We start from the raw sequence: 16,337 nt of genomic DNA, 5'->3' as shown, positions 1-16,337 counted from the left end.
AATGACAGCATGAAATCACTCCACTGACACAGGACGCTCTGCTTCTGATCTCGTGATGAATGAGAAATTAATCCTACTTTGTTAAAACCACTATTATTTGCGTTTTCTGGTACACAGAGCCAAACTCAGTCCCTAACTGATACATTTCTATTCCCAACTAGAGGGTGTAGGAAGAGGTAAGAGCAGCAATCTCCAGTTTTACTGGAGGAATACCCCAATTTGAAACTTGAAATCTACTATTACACATAGTGATTTAATTTTCATTGCATTTTAGATACATCATCCTTTTAAGTGTCTTTTACAGGCTGGCCTAAATACCCATGGTAAAATGCCTGTTGGGCTCCACACTCACAATCTGGAAAAATAACCCATCCCTAAATTAGAAAGAAACATTCTCACAGAGCGTTAACAACAGTCCAAAAATCAACTTACATAAAGGATGGAAGTCTATTCGACTGGATTTTTCTTTTCAGATAACTTTATATAACAAGATCTGCTGACATATAATTTTTTATTCAAATTATGTGCTTACAGTTCCAAATATTTTCCATTGTTTAATTTAAAACATTTAATCCTGAATGTATTAACATTTGGAATATATCTTTGTTATACATAAAGAACATGGTACAAACAACTTTTTAAAAATTTCTAAGGACAAAACTAGGTGAGGATTGTTTTAAAAAGTTATGAAGGGGGGGCAGCTGTAATTGCCTAGGAATGTGTAATCACACAATGTCAAACACATGCCCAGGGCGTGCCATGGGGTCTCCAAGGAGATGCACGCGCACAGAAGTGTGGGACAGGGAGGGTGATGTCTCTGACTTAAAATTTATTGTTTTAAAGAGGAAAAAAGAAATAGTAGGCCCTTCAACAGAAGAGTGTGGCAGAAAATCTCGAGGCAGTTAAGTTCTGTCTTATGTGACTGCGGTTGCTATGGCAAATACTTTTTTTTAAACATAGAAAGAGCAATCACATTAAACGGACATCAATTTCTCCAGCTACAGCTGAATTCTGACCCTAGCTTATATATATATTTATTTATTTATTTTATTAATAAACTTAATGTTCCAAATTACCTGGTTCCTCAATTCTGGTCCCAATTCCTTCAACTACCTGCTGTGGAACTAAAAATTTTTGAGCAATAAAGAATAAAATAATCACCACTTAATCCCTTTGTGCAATTGAAAGTTTAAAAAAAATTGTTTTGCTTCCCCTTCATACATTCCCCAGAGCATGTACAAGGAAACTAAACTGTGTGAATATAATACCTTTAGCAAAGATGCCAGTTCTCTCACAATTAGTCATTAACTTTCTTAATTTGCACATGTCTTCTAAGCAGGTGAAATGTCTTCCTGATAATTTAAATAATATAAAGGATTTCAAAAATACTTTAACAAAATGTAATTTGTTTAATTTTTAATTTCTTAACATGATTATGACAAAGACACTTAAGTGTAGGGAATGAAATAACAATTAATCACAACTTTAGCCTAAGATATTTTGACATCAAAGGAATTTATGAATATTACCTAATTTGTTCTTCTAAAAATATTTTAAGATGTGGGTGTTCCACCTGATTAATGATCTTGGAAATCTGTCCTTTAATTTGCTGCCAAGAGTACGGTGGATATACATAAAAACCAGGATGTTAGTACAGAAGCTACTGACATCAGCTTTTTCTTAACTTCATCGGACTATTTTAAAACAAAGGAGGATACAGACAACATGGAGAAGATCCAGAGGCTATTCATAAAAAAGATTAAAAGCTTAGAAAATAATACCTGCACAAAGGTTAAAGGGACTGAAATTGTTCAGCCAGAAAAAGTCTGAGGATACAATTTAATAAGTATCCAAGTATACAAGAAGGGCTGGCTCTTCCACAGAAAATAGTGACCAGCTGTTTTCCATCTCCAATGAGGGCAGAATGAAGGAAAACAGACAAATTGGAGCTCAAGGATTTTAGTTAAATAAAAGGGATGATTTCCTGTGTGAGTAATGAGCACTGTAATGGCCACTGTGTGTCTATGGAAACCTTTCTTCAGAGGCCTTTACAAGAAAGATTTTTGTTTGTGCAAGGAAGACTCCTATTTACATGCTTGTCTGTGCTTTTGCTAGTAGAAGAGGAATCCTATGACCAAAATACCTACACTAACAGCCCCAAGCTGGTCACACATCATTGACATCCCATGGACCAAGAGCACACAGAGAGCAGACCATATTCAGTACCCACAGGTAACTCCAAACCACCGTAGCCACACATCTGCTGGACATTTTGTATTTCCATAAAGGGAAATCAAGGGCTGCTAACTGTCCATATCACTATGGGTATGTGCACCCAGCTGCAGGTGCGAGCTGTAGTTTACTGTTGCCACTTTTATTGCTATGTCATGGGCAAGATCAATTATTACCAGTTAAAGATGCATACAACAGTTTTTCAGGAAAGAATGGTGAGTTCTCTGAGGTGGGAAAGGGATTTCCCCTACACACTCTGCTACCCTGGTTAACTGTTTCTTGGCATCTCAAGTTCCATCCTTAGTGATTCACTCCTTTGGGTCAAGGCTCTGCAATTTTGGGGGGAAAAGACTCATGAACATAAAACATTATGAAGCATTTTATTATCTACATATTTGATACTTTCCTAAAACAGGTTTGGGGAGAAAGAGAGAAGGAACGGAACTGAATGAGAACTGAGGGAGAAGATGTTACTTAGCAAAGAACGGGCCAGGGAGGCTGTTACTCAGAGCAAATGGTCTCTCACTTACAATTCTGTTCAGGGACATTAGAGGAATGAGGGAGCAGGAATACTCAGGGGTCAGTCTCCCCTTCTTGGTGTCTCTCCTAAACTCTTTTAAAATCGATCTAGTATCATCTACCTAAGAATTTGCTGAGGAACAAGTTAATGATACTAGTTTAAAACATTAGCAAGGGCGCGAGGCCCTATAGCTCACTGGCTAGAGCACTGGTCTTGTAAAATGTTAGCAAGGGCTATGTAGGTTTATATGCAGATAAAAATGCCTGAAAATAAACACTATTTACTCCAATTAAAAAAATCAATCTAGTATCTATTTCTAGGATATACTCCTAAAAATCTAAAGCAGAACTGAATTGGTGTTCTCTTAGTAATTAAGTGAAATTAATTAATTATTAATAAAATAGATAAATGTGCTGTCCAAAATGAAATAAGACTGAGAACTATTTTTTAAATCACTATATTATAAATGTATGAAAAGAAAACATTTAAAAAATATATACTCGATTACAATTACTTAACCCAATATTTCATCAATGATAAACAGGTTATGAAGGTTAATAAAAAAAAATATGAAACCTAAAATGACCACTTATTTCTCCACCCATTCTCACTACAACATGGCCTCCACTAACTGTACCATCTGGCTCACTCTCTACTGAATACGCTCCACTGTGTCTCCACCCCTCCTATATACTCCAGGTAAGTTCTAGGCACTGACAACAGAGTGAAGCTGCTTATTTTCTTGTTCTAAAAAGTGGTTACTAGCCCTAGCTGCACCTCAGAAGTACGTGTACAGTTTTTATTGTTTTGATTGATTGATTTATTTTTTAAAGAGATGCCCAGGCCCTACTCTGGGCTGCAGAACCAGTATCTCTGAGGCTGGTACTATGATACACGCTTCCGCGATTAGTTATGTGGACCCAGGAGCAGGGTTTGTCTTGTAAATCAAGCCCGCTGCTGCAGTGTGTGGAGATCTCTTAAGATCCTAATCGTGTCTAGAATGTTATTTTTATTTTGCTCTACTTCCCGTCGTTCGCAATTCTAACAGATTTTCAGTCTATAGCTTCATCCAAGATTCTGTAAAAAATGTGAAGCTTAGCCAGGGCTGAGGCCTAGGCCCTACAGCATACAATGAGAAATCTCCTTGACAATTTAAGATTTAACACTATGGCTGAGTGAAATTTAGCAACCACTACCGTTGCCTCTGGTAGGCCGCCTTACTGTACAGGGGGGAAAGCTAAACACTGCATTTCCTAGAACCCCTTGCCTGGATACGTGCACTTTTTCATGGCTGGAAAAGAAGGGAGGCAGAAGGCACGAGCCTCTGACAAGCACAGTGCTGAAGATGTGAAGATGCGAGCAGCGTGCCAGCATCCAGTCAACAGCCTCACAGGCTGCAGTAGCCCTGGTAGCATTCTAATCCCTGAAGAGCAGCAGGGATTGAGCTCAATCTGTGTCACTGAACTCCAGAAGCAAATGGCAGCCACTGGATTCACTGCCTTCCTGACTGTGGCAGGGTCACTCGTGTGATTTAGAGTCATTCCTGGAGGCCTAGTCTACACAGCTTTCTTTTCCAACCCTTCTGCCGATTTTGCTAATAGTCACATCTCTGACGTAAATCTCTTTATGATTAAAATACCAGAGCAGTTTCTGTTTCCTCCAACGAACCCTGACCGATACAAGCCCACTTAGGTATAACCATTCAGCCCTCGTAACAGAACTATCAGCTAGTTCATACTACATCGTGTCTACAAGGACAGCATCAGAGACCTTGTCGAATACTTTCCCAAAATCCTAAAACACAATATCCAAACCCACAATTGCCTCTGACATATAAGCTTAACAATGCTGTCAAAAAAAGGAAATTCTATTATTTTGGCATGATCTGTTCCCAGCAAACTATGCAAAGTTATAATAAGCTAGGCCTCCTTTCCTAAAGGATTTATAGATGTTCTAGACTCCTGCCCGAAAGGGATGTCAAGCTCACCAGCCCCTGAGTAGTGACATTGATCTGGGGGCCAAACCTGTGTCTGTATTTTGGTTCCACCGCTTACTTGCTGTAAGACCTTGGACAAGTCACTTCACATTCCCAAGTGTCAGTTTCCTTAGGGGCAAATGGCAGCAACAATGCTACTCTACAGGGTCCTTGTGAAGGGCCAGTAAGATCACGTATGCAAAGTCCTGAGCACAATGGTGGCCCATGCCAGACCCTCCAGTAATGACGGCTGTAATTTGAGAAACTCACCCTTTTTTCTCTTTTCTGAAAATAAAAAATAATAATAAAATTTAAATGTACTCTTTCATGTTTCCTGCGACGCTTTCACGCAGTTCCCATTTTTGTCAAAGAGACGTCAAATTTCACAAACAGTGGGATACAGTTCTCTCACTTGCAAGGTATCTCCACACACATTATCGATCATACCTCTCCTTGGCAGATCAGCCCATCAGCTGAGTGATCCCTTCCCTCCTCCTCCTCTTGCCATTCAAATTGTTCACATTTATGTCTATGCTACCCTGTTCATTTGGGGGGTCATTATTCCCTACAGCACCCCCTTTGGCTGTCTTACTGAATAACTAGAAATGGAGCGAAGTCTTGGAGGAAGGAGAGGAGGGTGGGAGCAAGAGTTTGCCCCGGGAAGGAAAAGGACACAGCTGCCCAATGGCCCAGGAAGCCCAGGCCTCCCTCACTGTGCAGGAAGCAGGGCTCCAGTTTCCCAAGCTGCTGCGAGGCCAAAGTGACAGAGGACCAGATGGAGATTATTTCTTATTGACGACCTATTCTGCTAGGTGCTCGATGTATTTACCTACGTTAATCTGCCCTCACAAACACATACAGACAAAAAAAAAGAGAAACAAATATACATCACTGAAGCTCAGAAAAGATGAACATAATTAAACATGGTCTGACTTTAAATCCTATGGTCTTTTCACTACACCACATCATTTGGTCAGGAACAATTTAGTGAATTTTTACTATTGTGCTGGATACTGCATGAAGCACTGGGAATACAGTGGAGTAAAGAGATAATCACACAGAAACAAGAAATTACAACACAGTGTGACAAATGCTATTCAGAGTAACAGCAGGAAGTGAGCTGGCAGCCTGAGGGAGGGCACCATCTCCATGCGGGGTCAGTAAGGGAAGCAGGCCCTTGACTGGGCCTGAGAGAATGAATACGAATTAGCCAAGGAAGCAGCCGTCCAAACAGAGGGACTGTGCAGTGCAAAAGGCCAACGGCATGAAAGAGCATTTTAAAAGCTCCGAAGCTGGAAGAAGGCTGGACAGGGAATAATGAGCCACGAAACAGAAAGCTGAGCAGACACCAGAGTGTCTGCTGCCCTTTAATCCATGTTGGGCTTTAAACTGAGAGCAATGGGAAGTTGCTGGAGAGTCACAGCAGAAGAGAGAGATGCTGGATCTATGAGGAGGGTAAGGCTAAGGATGGAGGCAGGGGATCAACTAGAAAGGCTTTCACGTGAGAGACTATGAGGATCGACACTAGAGAAATGCAAACAGAGATGGTGGGAAGAGGGCAGAGATATTCAGGAGGCAGAACTTGAGATGATGTTAATTCAGGGAGGGGTGGGGAAGAGAGAGAAGTTAAGGATGACTCTTTATCTTATCCCAAAGTTTCTGTTTAAAGCATCTATATAGCTTCTCTACGTTCTCACATGATAATGCTTAATTTTGTTTTTCTATGAAGCAGAAAGCAAGGTCACCTATTGAAACTGAGAGGAGAGGTGGCAGGAAGGGACTTAGTGAAGGTCTAAAATAGCCACTTTGCAGGAGAAAGAGCTGAGGCAGAGAAACACAGGGCTACAGGGAAGTTCTGAAGATCCTGAACTTGTGATCCATCTATATAGATCTGAGACTGCTTGCTTCCATCAGCACTCGGCAGCCATGGTGAAGATGCACAGAATACGGACAAAGAGACTGATCCATGGTCACATTTTGTCAGGAGGGGCAGAAGAGAAAGAGAATAGGGCAAAGAAGTTAAGGATATGAATAAGAGAGTAGCTAAAGCCATAAAATATAATCTCTAAACTGACTGGAAAATGTGGCTCTTCCTCAGATACCTACAGAGAGAGTTTCCTCTCTGGGCAACTAGAGCTACCAATCTAGCCCCAGCTCTGTAAGACCAGAAAGTTCTACCACAGAAACTGAGCTGTATAGATCTAAGCTGAACATGGTAAAAGACCTCAGTCTTCTCTTTCCTGAAACAATCACTCTCCCAGCATCACTCACAAAGCAATAATCTCTAGTATCTCATAAATTTGATGGCAGTGGATTCTTCTTTTTTTTTTTTTAAATATTTTTATTTATTTCTAGGAGAGAGAGACAGCGTGAGCAGGGGAGGGGCAGAGAGAGAGGGAGATACAGACTGAAACAGGCTCCAGGCTCTGAGCTGGCAGTTAGCACAGAGCCCGACGCGGGGCTCTAACTCACGAACCGCGAGATCATGACCTAAGCGAAAGTCGGACGCTTAACCGACTACGCCACCCAGGCGCCCCTGATGGCAGTGGATTCTTGACCTGGTCCTAATCTACTCCTTCAGGATGGAAAGTTCCAAACGTTTATTTCCTTAATGACAACCAACCTGCTTTACACTTACTGTCAAACATTCATAAATCCAATTGGATAAAGTACAATATATAAAGAAGGAGAGCCCCAGGTGTAAATACTGGCTGGTGCCAGATTGTGAAAGACCCCGGTTGCCAACCTGAAGCCTGGACATCCTAAGGGTTAGGGGGAGGCCCCAGGGAGATGTGAGTGGGGGCAACGGGAGAGGGAGGGTGAGAGCAATGCCATCATCGCTGAAAACAGGTTTGGAGAGTTCTTCTGGGAACACCCCCTTACGCCTATTTTATTATTTTTTTTAAAGTTTATGCATTATTTTGAGATACATAGAGAGAGCCAGGAGGGGAGGGGCAGAGAGAGGGAGAGGGAGAAACCCAAGCAGACTCTGCAGTGTTAACGCAGAGCTCAACGTGGGGCTCGAACCCATGAACCGTGAGATCATGACCTGAGCCTAAATCAAAAGTCTAACACTTAACCAACTGAGCCACCCAGGTGCTCCATGCCTATTTTAAAAACAGATCAAATTTTAAATATTTTTTGTCACCTTTCTCTACTTCCTTTCAAAAGCTCTTTTAATAGTTTTGCTTCCTTTAGTCGTACCACCACATCTTTCAGAAGTAAGGAAAATAAGTCCGTAACTTCTGCTTCATGAATAAAGGTATAAAAGAGCGTACAAACATAATTTACACTGACAATAATAAGACAACTCGTTTGAAACTCCAACGGAAAAGATTAAGGAAATCTGGATCTTCAGCACACAATATAACATTCTAGAGATCTTAGAAAATTAAAAATAATATATTGCTATAATCTGTTTGGGGAACAAAAATGCTGAGGACACATTAGCAAATGGGGCTTTGACATGACATAACCTGAGAGCTCAAACCAACTAATCTAAGATGTTTTAAGGAAGATTTAGATCAGGGGCACCTGGGTGGCTCAGTCAGTTGAGAGTCTGACTTCAGCTCAGGTCATGATCTCATGGTTCGTGGGTTCAAGCCCTGCTTGGGCTTTGTGCTGACAGCTAGCTCACAGCCTGGCGCCTGCTTCAGATTCTGTGTCTCCCTCTCCCTCTGACCCTCCCCTGCTCACGCTGTCTCTCTCTCTCTCAGAAATAAATAAAACATTAAAAAAATTAAAAAAAAATAAAAATAAAGAAGATTTAGATCACAAACAGAAAAAAAAACACCCCAAAACTAATTATGTGGTTTCTGGAAAAGTAAGTTCTACATCAATAACTTCTTTATATTCTTTATTGCTATGCTACAGGATGACAAACTCTGAGGGTTACACTAACATCAGTTGATTAGACCTTTGGGAACACATAAGTCCCACATTCTAGAATGATGTCTAAATTGCAGAAACTTAAATTACATGGGAAGTTGGCTCATGGGATTTAAGATTTGCTAAAGCACATAAACAACTGCAAGTATATAAGCCGCTATCTGCTCAACTTAAAAATGAGCTTTCAGTAAAATCTCTATGGCCAAACAATATGATACTTAGGACGTAAAATTATAACATATACGAGTGGTTTCTGTGGCTGTCAAAGCGAAAAGCCACTACAAAAAAATATGTGGAAATCTGCACTGTAATTTAATGTATGCCATCTGATAAATTTTCATCACATAGCCCTTCCTTGAAATATAACCCAACATGAATTAGACGCTATAAAAACTCATTTTTAATAACCACTGCTTATAGATGGATATTCAACTATGTGACTGCATAGAAGTTGTTTATGTAGTTTTGTAGGGAGCTCAGTAGCTCTCCAGAAGATATAGCAAAGAGCTCAATGATCATCCAACTGGTCTGCTAAGGATTATACAGTTTTAGTAAAAGAAATTTTATCAGCTGTGGAAAAGTGAGGCTACATGCTGATGGGTAATATGCTGTAAACTGTCTTACAGTAGGGTCTTTTCAATCTGCAAGGCACTTACCTTGTACCCTATCACTAGCTGGCTTTGGAGGCTACAAGGCCATCTGACGTAGTTGTGCAAACATGTCATGGATGCAGAAGGCCTCCCGCAGTCAGAAGCCTAGCCACGAATACAATTTTTAGGCTGCTTTCCAGGGCAAAGGCTCAGGAGACTCACCAGTTGTGGGAGATTTAAAAAAGAAGTCATATCCCTTTCCCAGTTCCCACCCAGGATTAACTATATGGCAATCTGCTTGCGTCCTGTGCCTCACGACCCTCCCTTTCAAAGAATACAACCATCATGTGCTGCATGTACTAGGAAATGTGAAGAAAGCAAGGGCAGTGAAGAAATGGCTTGAAGCCATGAGGTAAGACTTACCAAACAGCCTCACAGGGGGAGTAGCAAAAAAGAAAACAGACATGTCACAGAGAAAACTGCTGCCTATTTCCATTTTATAATAGCAGCAAGTCACTTGAATATTTATAACTTTCTAGGCTCCATAATGCAAGAAATCATGTATCACTGCTTTTGTGCCATTCAGAAGCAGCGCTGTGTAGTGGCAAACAGTAGTGCTGAGATTTTGACACTGATCACATATGACCAGGGTAGGAGGGGGAAGAGGTCGGTCAGTTTTGGGATCAAGAGGTAATTATTCTGCTTTTGCCTAGAACTGTGAAATCACAATGGCCTACCCTGTTAACTGCAATCTCAAAAGGCACAAAAAGAATCTTAGACACAAAAAGAAGTGCTAGTCTGAAAAAGTATCTCTATCTTCATCACTCTGTAAGCAACGGAGATCAGAGAGAATGTCTTAATCTTCATTTTAGCCCCTGCAGCAGGCCTGGCACTGTGCCTCACACGTGACAAGCAGGAGTAAATAGGCACCGAACTGAATTTTCTGCATGAATATGTCCGTCTCTTGATCCTTCTTTCCAGTGTTTCTTCTTTTCCGAATCAAGCCCTTATTTCTTCTCTTAACTTGGACCCCCTGTCCTCTGTGGCTTAACTGATAATTTAGACAACATGAAATAATATTATGTTGTATTTATTGGAACAGAATTTTATGTTCGCTTTTTTATCGAGAAGGTAAATGTTAGGAATCCTATCTTTTTATCTCTAAAATACTTTATAGGGGCGCCTGGGTGGCTCAGCTGGTTGAGCGTCTGACTTCAGCTCAGGTCATGATCTCACAGTTTGTGGGTTCAAGCCCTGCGTCAGGCTCTGCGCTGTAAGCACAGAGCCTGGAGCCTGTTTCAGATTCTGTGTCTCCCTCTCTCTCTGCCCCTCCCCTGCTCATATGCTGTCTCTATCAAAAATGAATAAACATTAAAAAAAGTAAAAAAAAATACTTTGAAATTAAGTTATGGGTTAGTATCTCTTAAAAGAAAAAGTTCCATAACCCTAAGTTAAAGATGTGCTGCTTTCTGCTATATTAAATTTTTAAAAACATTATGCCATACTCTCCTTAATAATGCCCGGAAATAAAATTTTCCTCAACTGGCTATAAAAAGACAAAACGTATTCTAGTTTCAATAGAAGTGTACTTTTAAGATAGAAAATTAATACTCAATGGGGAAAAAGGCCACATACTTTTCATAGTTCCATCTTCTTCTTCTTCATCTTCACTGTTTATAACCATGGTCCCCAGGTCGGATTCTAACATGGTGCTGTTATGTTCAATCATGGTCTGGGCCCCTTCACTCATCGTGCTTGTGGCCTTCATCGTGCCCACACTTTCTGAACTGGTCTTCACCATGGTGTGGGAGTCCAGCTCATCTTCATCCTGCAAGCAAAATACTGCAATGAAGGAAGACTTTTCCAAGACAGCTAGATTTCTATTAATTCTTCACAATATGACGAGCATATTATACTGTTTTAATTGAAGGATTCTTGACACACAATGTTACATTAGTTTCAAATGTACAAAATAGTGATCCAACATCTCTATCTATGGCTGCCATCTGTCACCATACAACACTCTCAGACTACTACTGGCTATATTCTCTATGCTACATCTTTCATCTCCATGACTTACTCATTCCGTAACTGAAATCCTGTAGCTCCCACTCCCCTTCACCCATTTCGCCCATCCCCCCTTAATGTCACTCATATATTTTATAATTAAATATATTAACTTAATGTAATATTAATATATCCAATATATTGAATATTAAATACATTTATTAATATAAATTAATAAAATGTAATATTAATATTGCTTTCAATAATGAAAATACTAATATAACTGATCTTAATATAAAGACACATATACAAATGTTATCATAAAAACCAAAGTTATCCAAAATGAAGTTTTAGCTAATTCAAGTCAAGCAACAGAATTTCTATTTGATGACATAAAAGGCTTCTAGCTATTTTTAAAATAAAGATTAAGATGGGTAAATTATCAACACATGCAAAACAAAGAATATGGTGACAAAAAAATACAAGAGAGCACATTAATGACAGAACACGTTGGCACTATTCTTACAGCCATAATGTTTACAAAGCTTTGTACAAAGGCCATTAGCTTTTTTCTTGTTAAAATTGTGATAAATATATATAAAATGTAACATGTTAATAACTTTTCAGTGTAGAGTTCTGAGGCATTAAGTACATTCACAATATTATGCAATCATCACTGATATCCATTTCCAAAAATTTTTCATTGTCCCAAACAGAAACTCTGCCCATTAAAAAATGACTCTTCATTCTCCCCTCCCCCCAATCTCCAGTAACCTTTTTTCTATTTTCCATTACTATGAATTTGTCTATTCTAGGTACCTCATATAAAAGAATCAAGCAGTATAAGGCATTTTGTGTCTACCTTATTTCACTTGGCATAATGTGTTTAAGGTTCATCCATATTGTAGCATGTGTCAGAATTTCATTCCCTTTTAAGACTGAATGATATTCCATTACACATATATCCACACACCACATTTGTTTATCCATTCATTTGTAGGTGAACATTACGTTATTTACACCTTTTGGTTATTATAAATAATGCTGCTATGAACACTGGTGTACAAGAATCTATTTGAGTCCCTCCTCTCAATTCTTTTGGGTATATACCTAGAAGCACAATTGTACACCATATGGTAATTCTTTGTTTAATTTCTTGAGAAACCACCAAATTGTTTCTCCCAGTTGCTACGCCATTTTATGTCCCCACCAACAGTGCACAGAATTCCATTTTTTCCACACCCTCACCAATACTTGTTATTTTCTAGTTTTTTTTGATAACAGCCACCCCAGTGGATACGTGGTATCTCACTGTAGTTTGATTTGCATTTCCCTCATGAGTAATGATGCTGAGCTTCATGTGCTTACTGACCATTTTTGATACAGGTTGTTTTTTTGTTGATGAGTTGCAGATCATTATATATTCTACACATTAATCCCCCTTAGCAGATACATGATTTGCAAGTAGTTCTCCCCATTTTGTAGGTTGCCTTTTCACTCTCTCAATGGATGGTTCCTTTGATGCACGTTTTTAATTTTGATAAAGTCAAATTTATCTATTTTCTTTTTTTTTCTTTCACAGTTTATTGTCAAGTTGGATTCCATATAACACCCAGTGCTCATCCCAACGAGTGCCCTCCTCCCTGCCCATCACCCTCCTTCCCTCCCCCATCAGCCCTCAGTGTGTTCTCAGTATTCAAGAGTCTCTCATGATTTGCCTCCCTCCCCAACTATTTTTCCCCTTTTCCTTCCCCATGGTCTTCTGTTAAGCAAATTTATCTATTTTCTCTTTTTGTCTGTGCTTTTGTTGTCCTATCCTAGCCATTAGTTTTTAAATGTAAATTCACAGAAAGATCAAATCAGTAATATAAATATAAACCAAAAACTGCTCTTTAGAATATTCATCAAAGGATAAACTGAAATTGGGCCATAGAAATAAACTAACAAATTCTGTTTGAGAAACCAGACAAAATGCTACTTGGAAAAACTTGATACATTCTGTGAAATTCATTTACGTATATTCCACTTTAAGTAGAAACAAGCAAACCCTAATTCTGATAGAGGTCAAATGTGAATACAGAGAACAGGAACATCCATGTAGTTCTCAGCTGTTTGATAATCCTTCTTTCTAAACCTGCATGACAAATGCAGCATCTTTCTCAGTCTTTTGTGCTTCTTTCATGAGCTGCTCTTTTAGGTGATGTCGTCTTTCTTATGCTTCAACTATCTAACGTGCTGAAGACTCCCAAATCCCGAAATCTTCCTGAACTTTACCTACTACTTAAATGCTTAATGACATTTAAAGCCTGACATTCCCAAATCAGATATCACCTCATACACCTCTTGAGTCTCTCCTGTCTGCCTCCATCTCCAACAACAACCACTATAGAGCACAGTAATCTCCATTAGTTACCCAGGAGTAAAAAATCAACAGGTCTTCTTAGGTTTATTCTCTCTTTGGTTCTCTATATACAGTCAACAGAGTTCTTCAACAATCTCTCTTCCAGCTCCAGCTCTTTTCTTTCCTTTTTTAAAATACAGACTTTTTAAAAAATGTGTATTTATTTTTGAGAGACAGAGAGACACACAGCATGAGCAGGGGCGGGGCAGAGAAAGAGGGAGACAGAATCCGAAGCAGGATCCAGGCTCTGAGTGGTTAGCACAGAGCCCAACATGGGGCTCGAACTCGTGAACATGGCCTGAGCTGAAGTCGGCTGCTTAACTGACTGAGCCACCCAGGTGCCCCCCATCTCTTCTTTTCCATTCCCACTGTTACTGAGCAAATTCCTGATTGCCTCATACTTGGGTGAATGCAAGAAAAGCTCCCTGACTAAAGAGTCTCTCCCACCCCGACCTTCTAGAATCAGATTTCCTGGCTTGAATCACTTAATGGACACAAGACCTTTAGGTAAGCAATTTAAACTTTCTAAACTTTAGTTTCTTTCACTGGAGTTATGATGATTAAATGAGAAAAGACACACAAAATGCCTATATACCACTAGAACAAAGTTGTCTCACACTTTCTTCAAGGCCCATATACCATATCAATCTTTCTTAAATACTACTGTATCATAATATCCTACTGAAATCTCTACTGGCCAAAATTCTGGCCTGCCTTAAAAGGTAAACATTTCTACCTAGATTTTAATGTCTTCCATGTTATCCTCTTTTACCTGGCCAATCCTATTTTCCCATTGTTCACAAATCCTCCAATTTAGTCAGGCTGACCTTACCTGAGTCTCCAGTTGCTATTAACCCATGTCATGCTATGCTCATTAAGACTTCCTCTTTGTTCATGTCTTCTTCTCTGCCCAGAATGCTCTTTCCTCTCTATCCATCCTAACTAAATTCTATAGTCCCAGATCAAGTATCTATTACCTTCATGGCTACTTTAGTCTTTATTAATTATCCCCTTTTACAAACTTCTATAGAATTTATAATCTGCATCATACACTTTTGCATTTCAATTTATGATGTCATATTGTGAATAACTGCTTTGTAAAATCCTTTAGAAATATAAGTATCTTATAGATAAGAATGCCTTATAGTAGCTCCGAATCTACTCGAGTGTTTCATTTGGTATTCCATATGCAGTAAGCATTCATTACCTATTTACTTTTTCACAGAACTATAAAATCATGAACCTTTAATAATTCAACCCCTCATTTTATTTATGTAAAAATGAGATGGACACATACCTATTTAAAAGCAAAGTGGGAGTAAGAAATTAGCTCTTATATTCTTTAGTCCATTACTCTACTAAATGCACGTATCTTACTTACATTTAAATTTTGATCCACTTGAATGCTTAAGTTAGAGGTACAGGCTTACAGTTTTAACAGCTTATGTCACCAGTGCCTATTCCCAAAGAGTCTCACACAAAGTATTTGGTCTATCCTAGGGGAACCCACCATCTTCTCTTCTTTGTACTATCAAAAACAGTAGAATTACAGTGTATAATTTAAAGATGACATACTATACATGTAAACTATATATATATATATAAACTGTTAAAAAATTATAAGCTAATAAAACCATAAAAAAAATGGCCTCTGCATAGTTTTCTGTTTCCACTCTTGTCCACTTGAGTCTCTCAAAGGCAGAGTGATCCTTTCAAAAGACAAATCAATCACTTCTCGTTACTCTCCTGCTCAAAACCCTGCACTTGGCCTCCTATCATACTTAGAATAAACTTCAGATTCTTTATCAGCCAAATGTGATCCGGTTCAGTAATATCTGCCAATCCTACCTCCTATCACATTCCTTCTCACTCGTCAAGTTCCAGCCATGCTGGCATCCTTGGCTGTGTCTTGAGCATTCTAAGCATGTTTCTGGTCAAGACTTTAAATTGGCTGATCTTGCACCCTGGAGTGCTCTGCCACAAGACAGCTTTATTCTTTACTGAACTCACGTGTCTACTTAGATGTCACCGCCTTAGTGAGGCTTTTTCTGACCACCAAGCTGAAGGCACAGTCTCCATCAATCTTTTATCCTTCTGTATTCTTCGCCTATACTTGGCTTCTCTACCACTAGAATGTAGGCTTGATGAAGCCAGAGGCTTCTTTTTCACTGATGAATCCCCAATGCTTAGAACACCTATCACATAATAGGTACTTAATAAAAACTTATTTAATGAATGGATTAATTTATATTTTCACTTATAAATTCATTTAACAAGCATTTATTTATTGTAAATTCTAAAATATGTCAAGGAGTGGACCAGACACTGGAGATACAGAGACAAATAAGAAAAACTTGCTCCATTTTGGTTTTATAAGGAGTCTGATATCTATAAGAGAAAACTGACTGACATGTGAGGGATAAATTAATTACAAGCCAATTTGTTAAGTACCGTGAGAAAAGTGTTGGCAAAGTACAACGGAAGCACTAAAAGTAGAGCCTCCATCTCTGCCTATAAAAAATGAAGAAAGCCTTCCAGAGGAGGCTGTCCTTAAATGAGGTCAAAAGGGTATATAGTATGCACGTAACAAATACACATAAATTTGAGTGAATGCCTTATATTGCAGCTTCTTTTTACAGCAAAACTACACTCAGACATCCCTTCTCAGCTCAGACATGCCGAGACTGAATTAGGCGCCATATTTTACACTGTCATAGCACCTTA

At 39.1% G+C, this 16,337-nt stretch overlaps 1 protein-coding gene across 1 annotated transcript in view; it reads right to left on the bottom strand.

Annotated features, from left to right (window-relative positions):
* STK3 (serine/threonine kinase 3) overlaps positions 1-16,337 on the bottom strand; it is a 236,211-nt gene that overhangs the window by 73,317 nt on the left and 146,557 nt on the right. Inside the window, exon 9 of the mRNA XM_077748229.1 lies at positions 10,841-11,033. Within this exon, the coding sequence (XP_077604355.1) occupies positions 10,841-11,033 (193 nt within the window). The remainder of the gene's footprint in view (positions 1-10,840; positions 11,034-16,337) is intronic.

This window comes from Crocuta crocuta, unplaced genomic scaffold (assembly GCF_008692635.1).
Source record: "Crocuta crocuta isolate KB4526 unplaced genomic scaffold, BGI_CrCroc_1.0 scaffold39, whole genome shotgun sequence".
Classification (NCBI taxonomy): Eukaryota; Metazoa; Chordata; class Mammalia; order Carnivora; family Hyaenidae; genus Crocuta; species Crocuta crocuta.
This window is presented reverse-complemented; position numbering and strand designations above follow the sequence as displayed.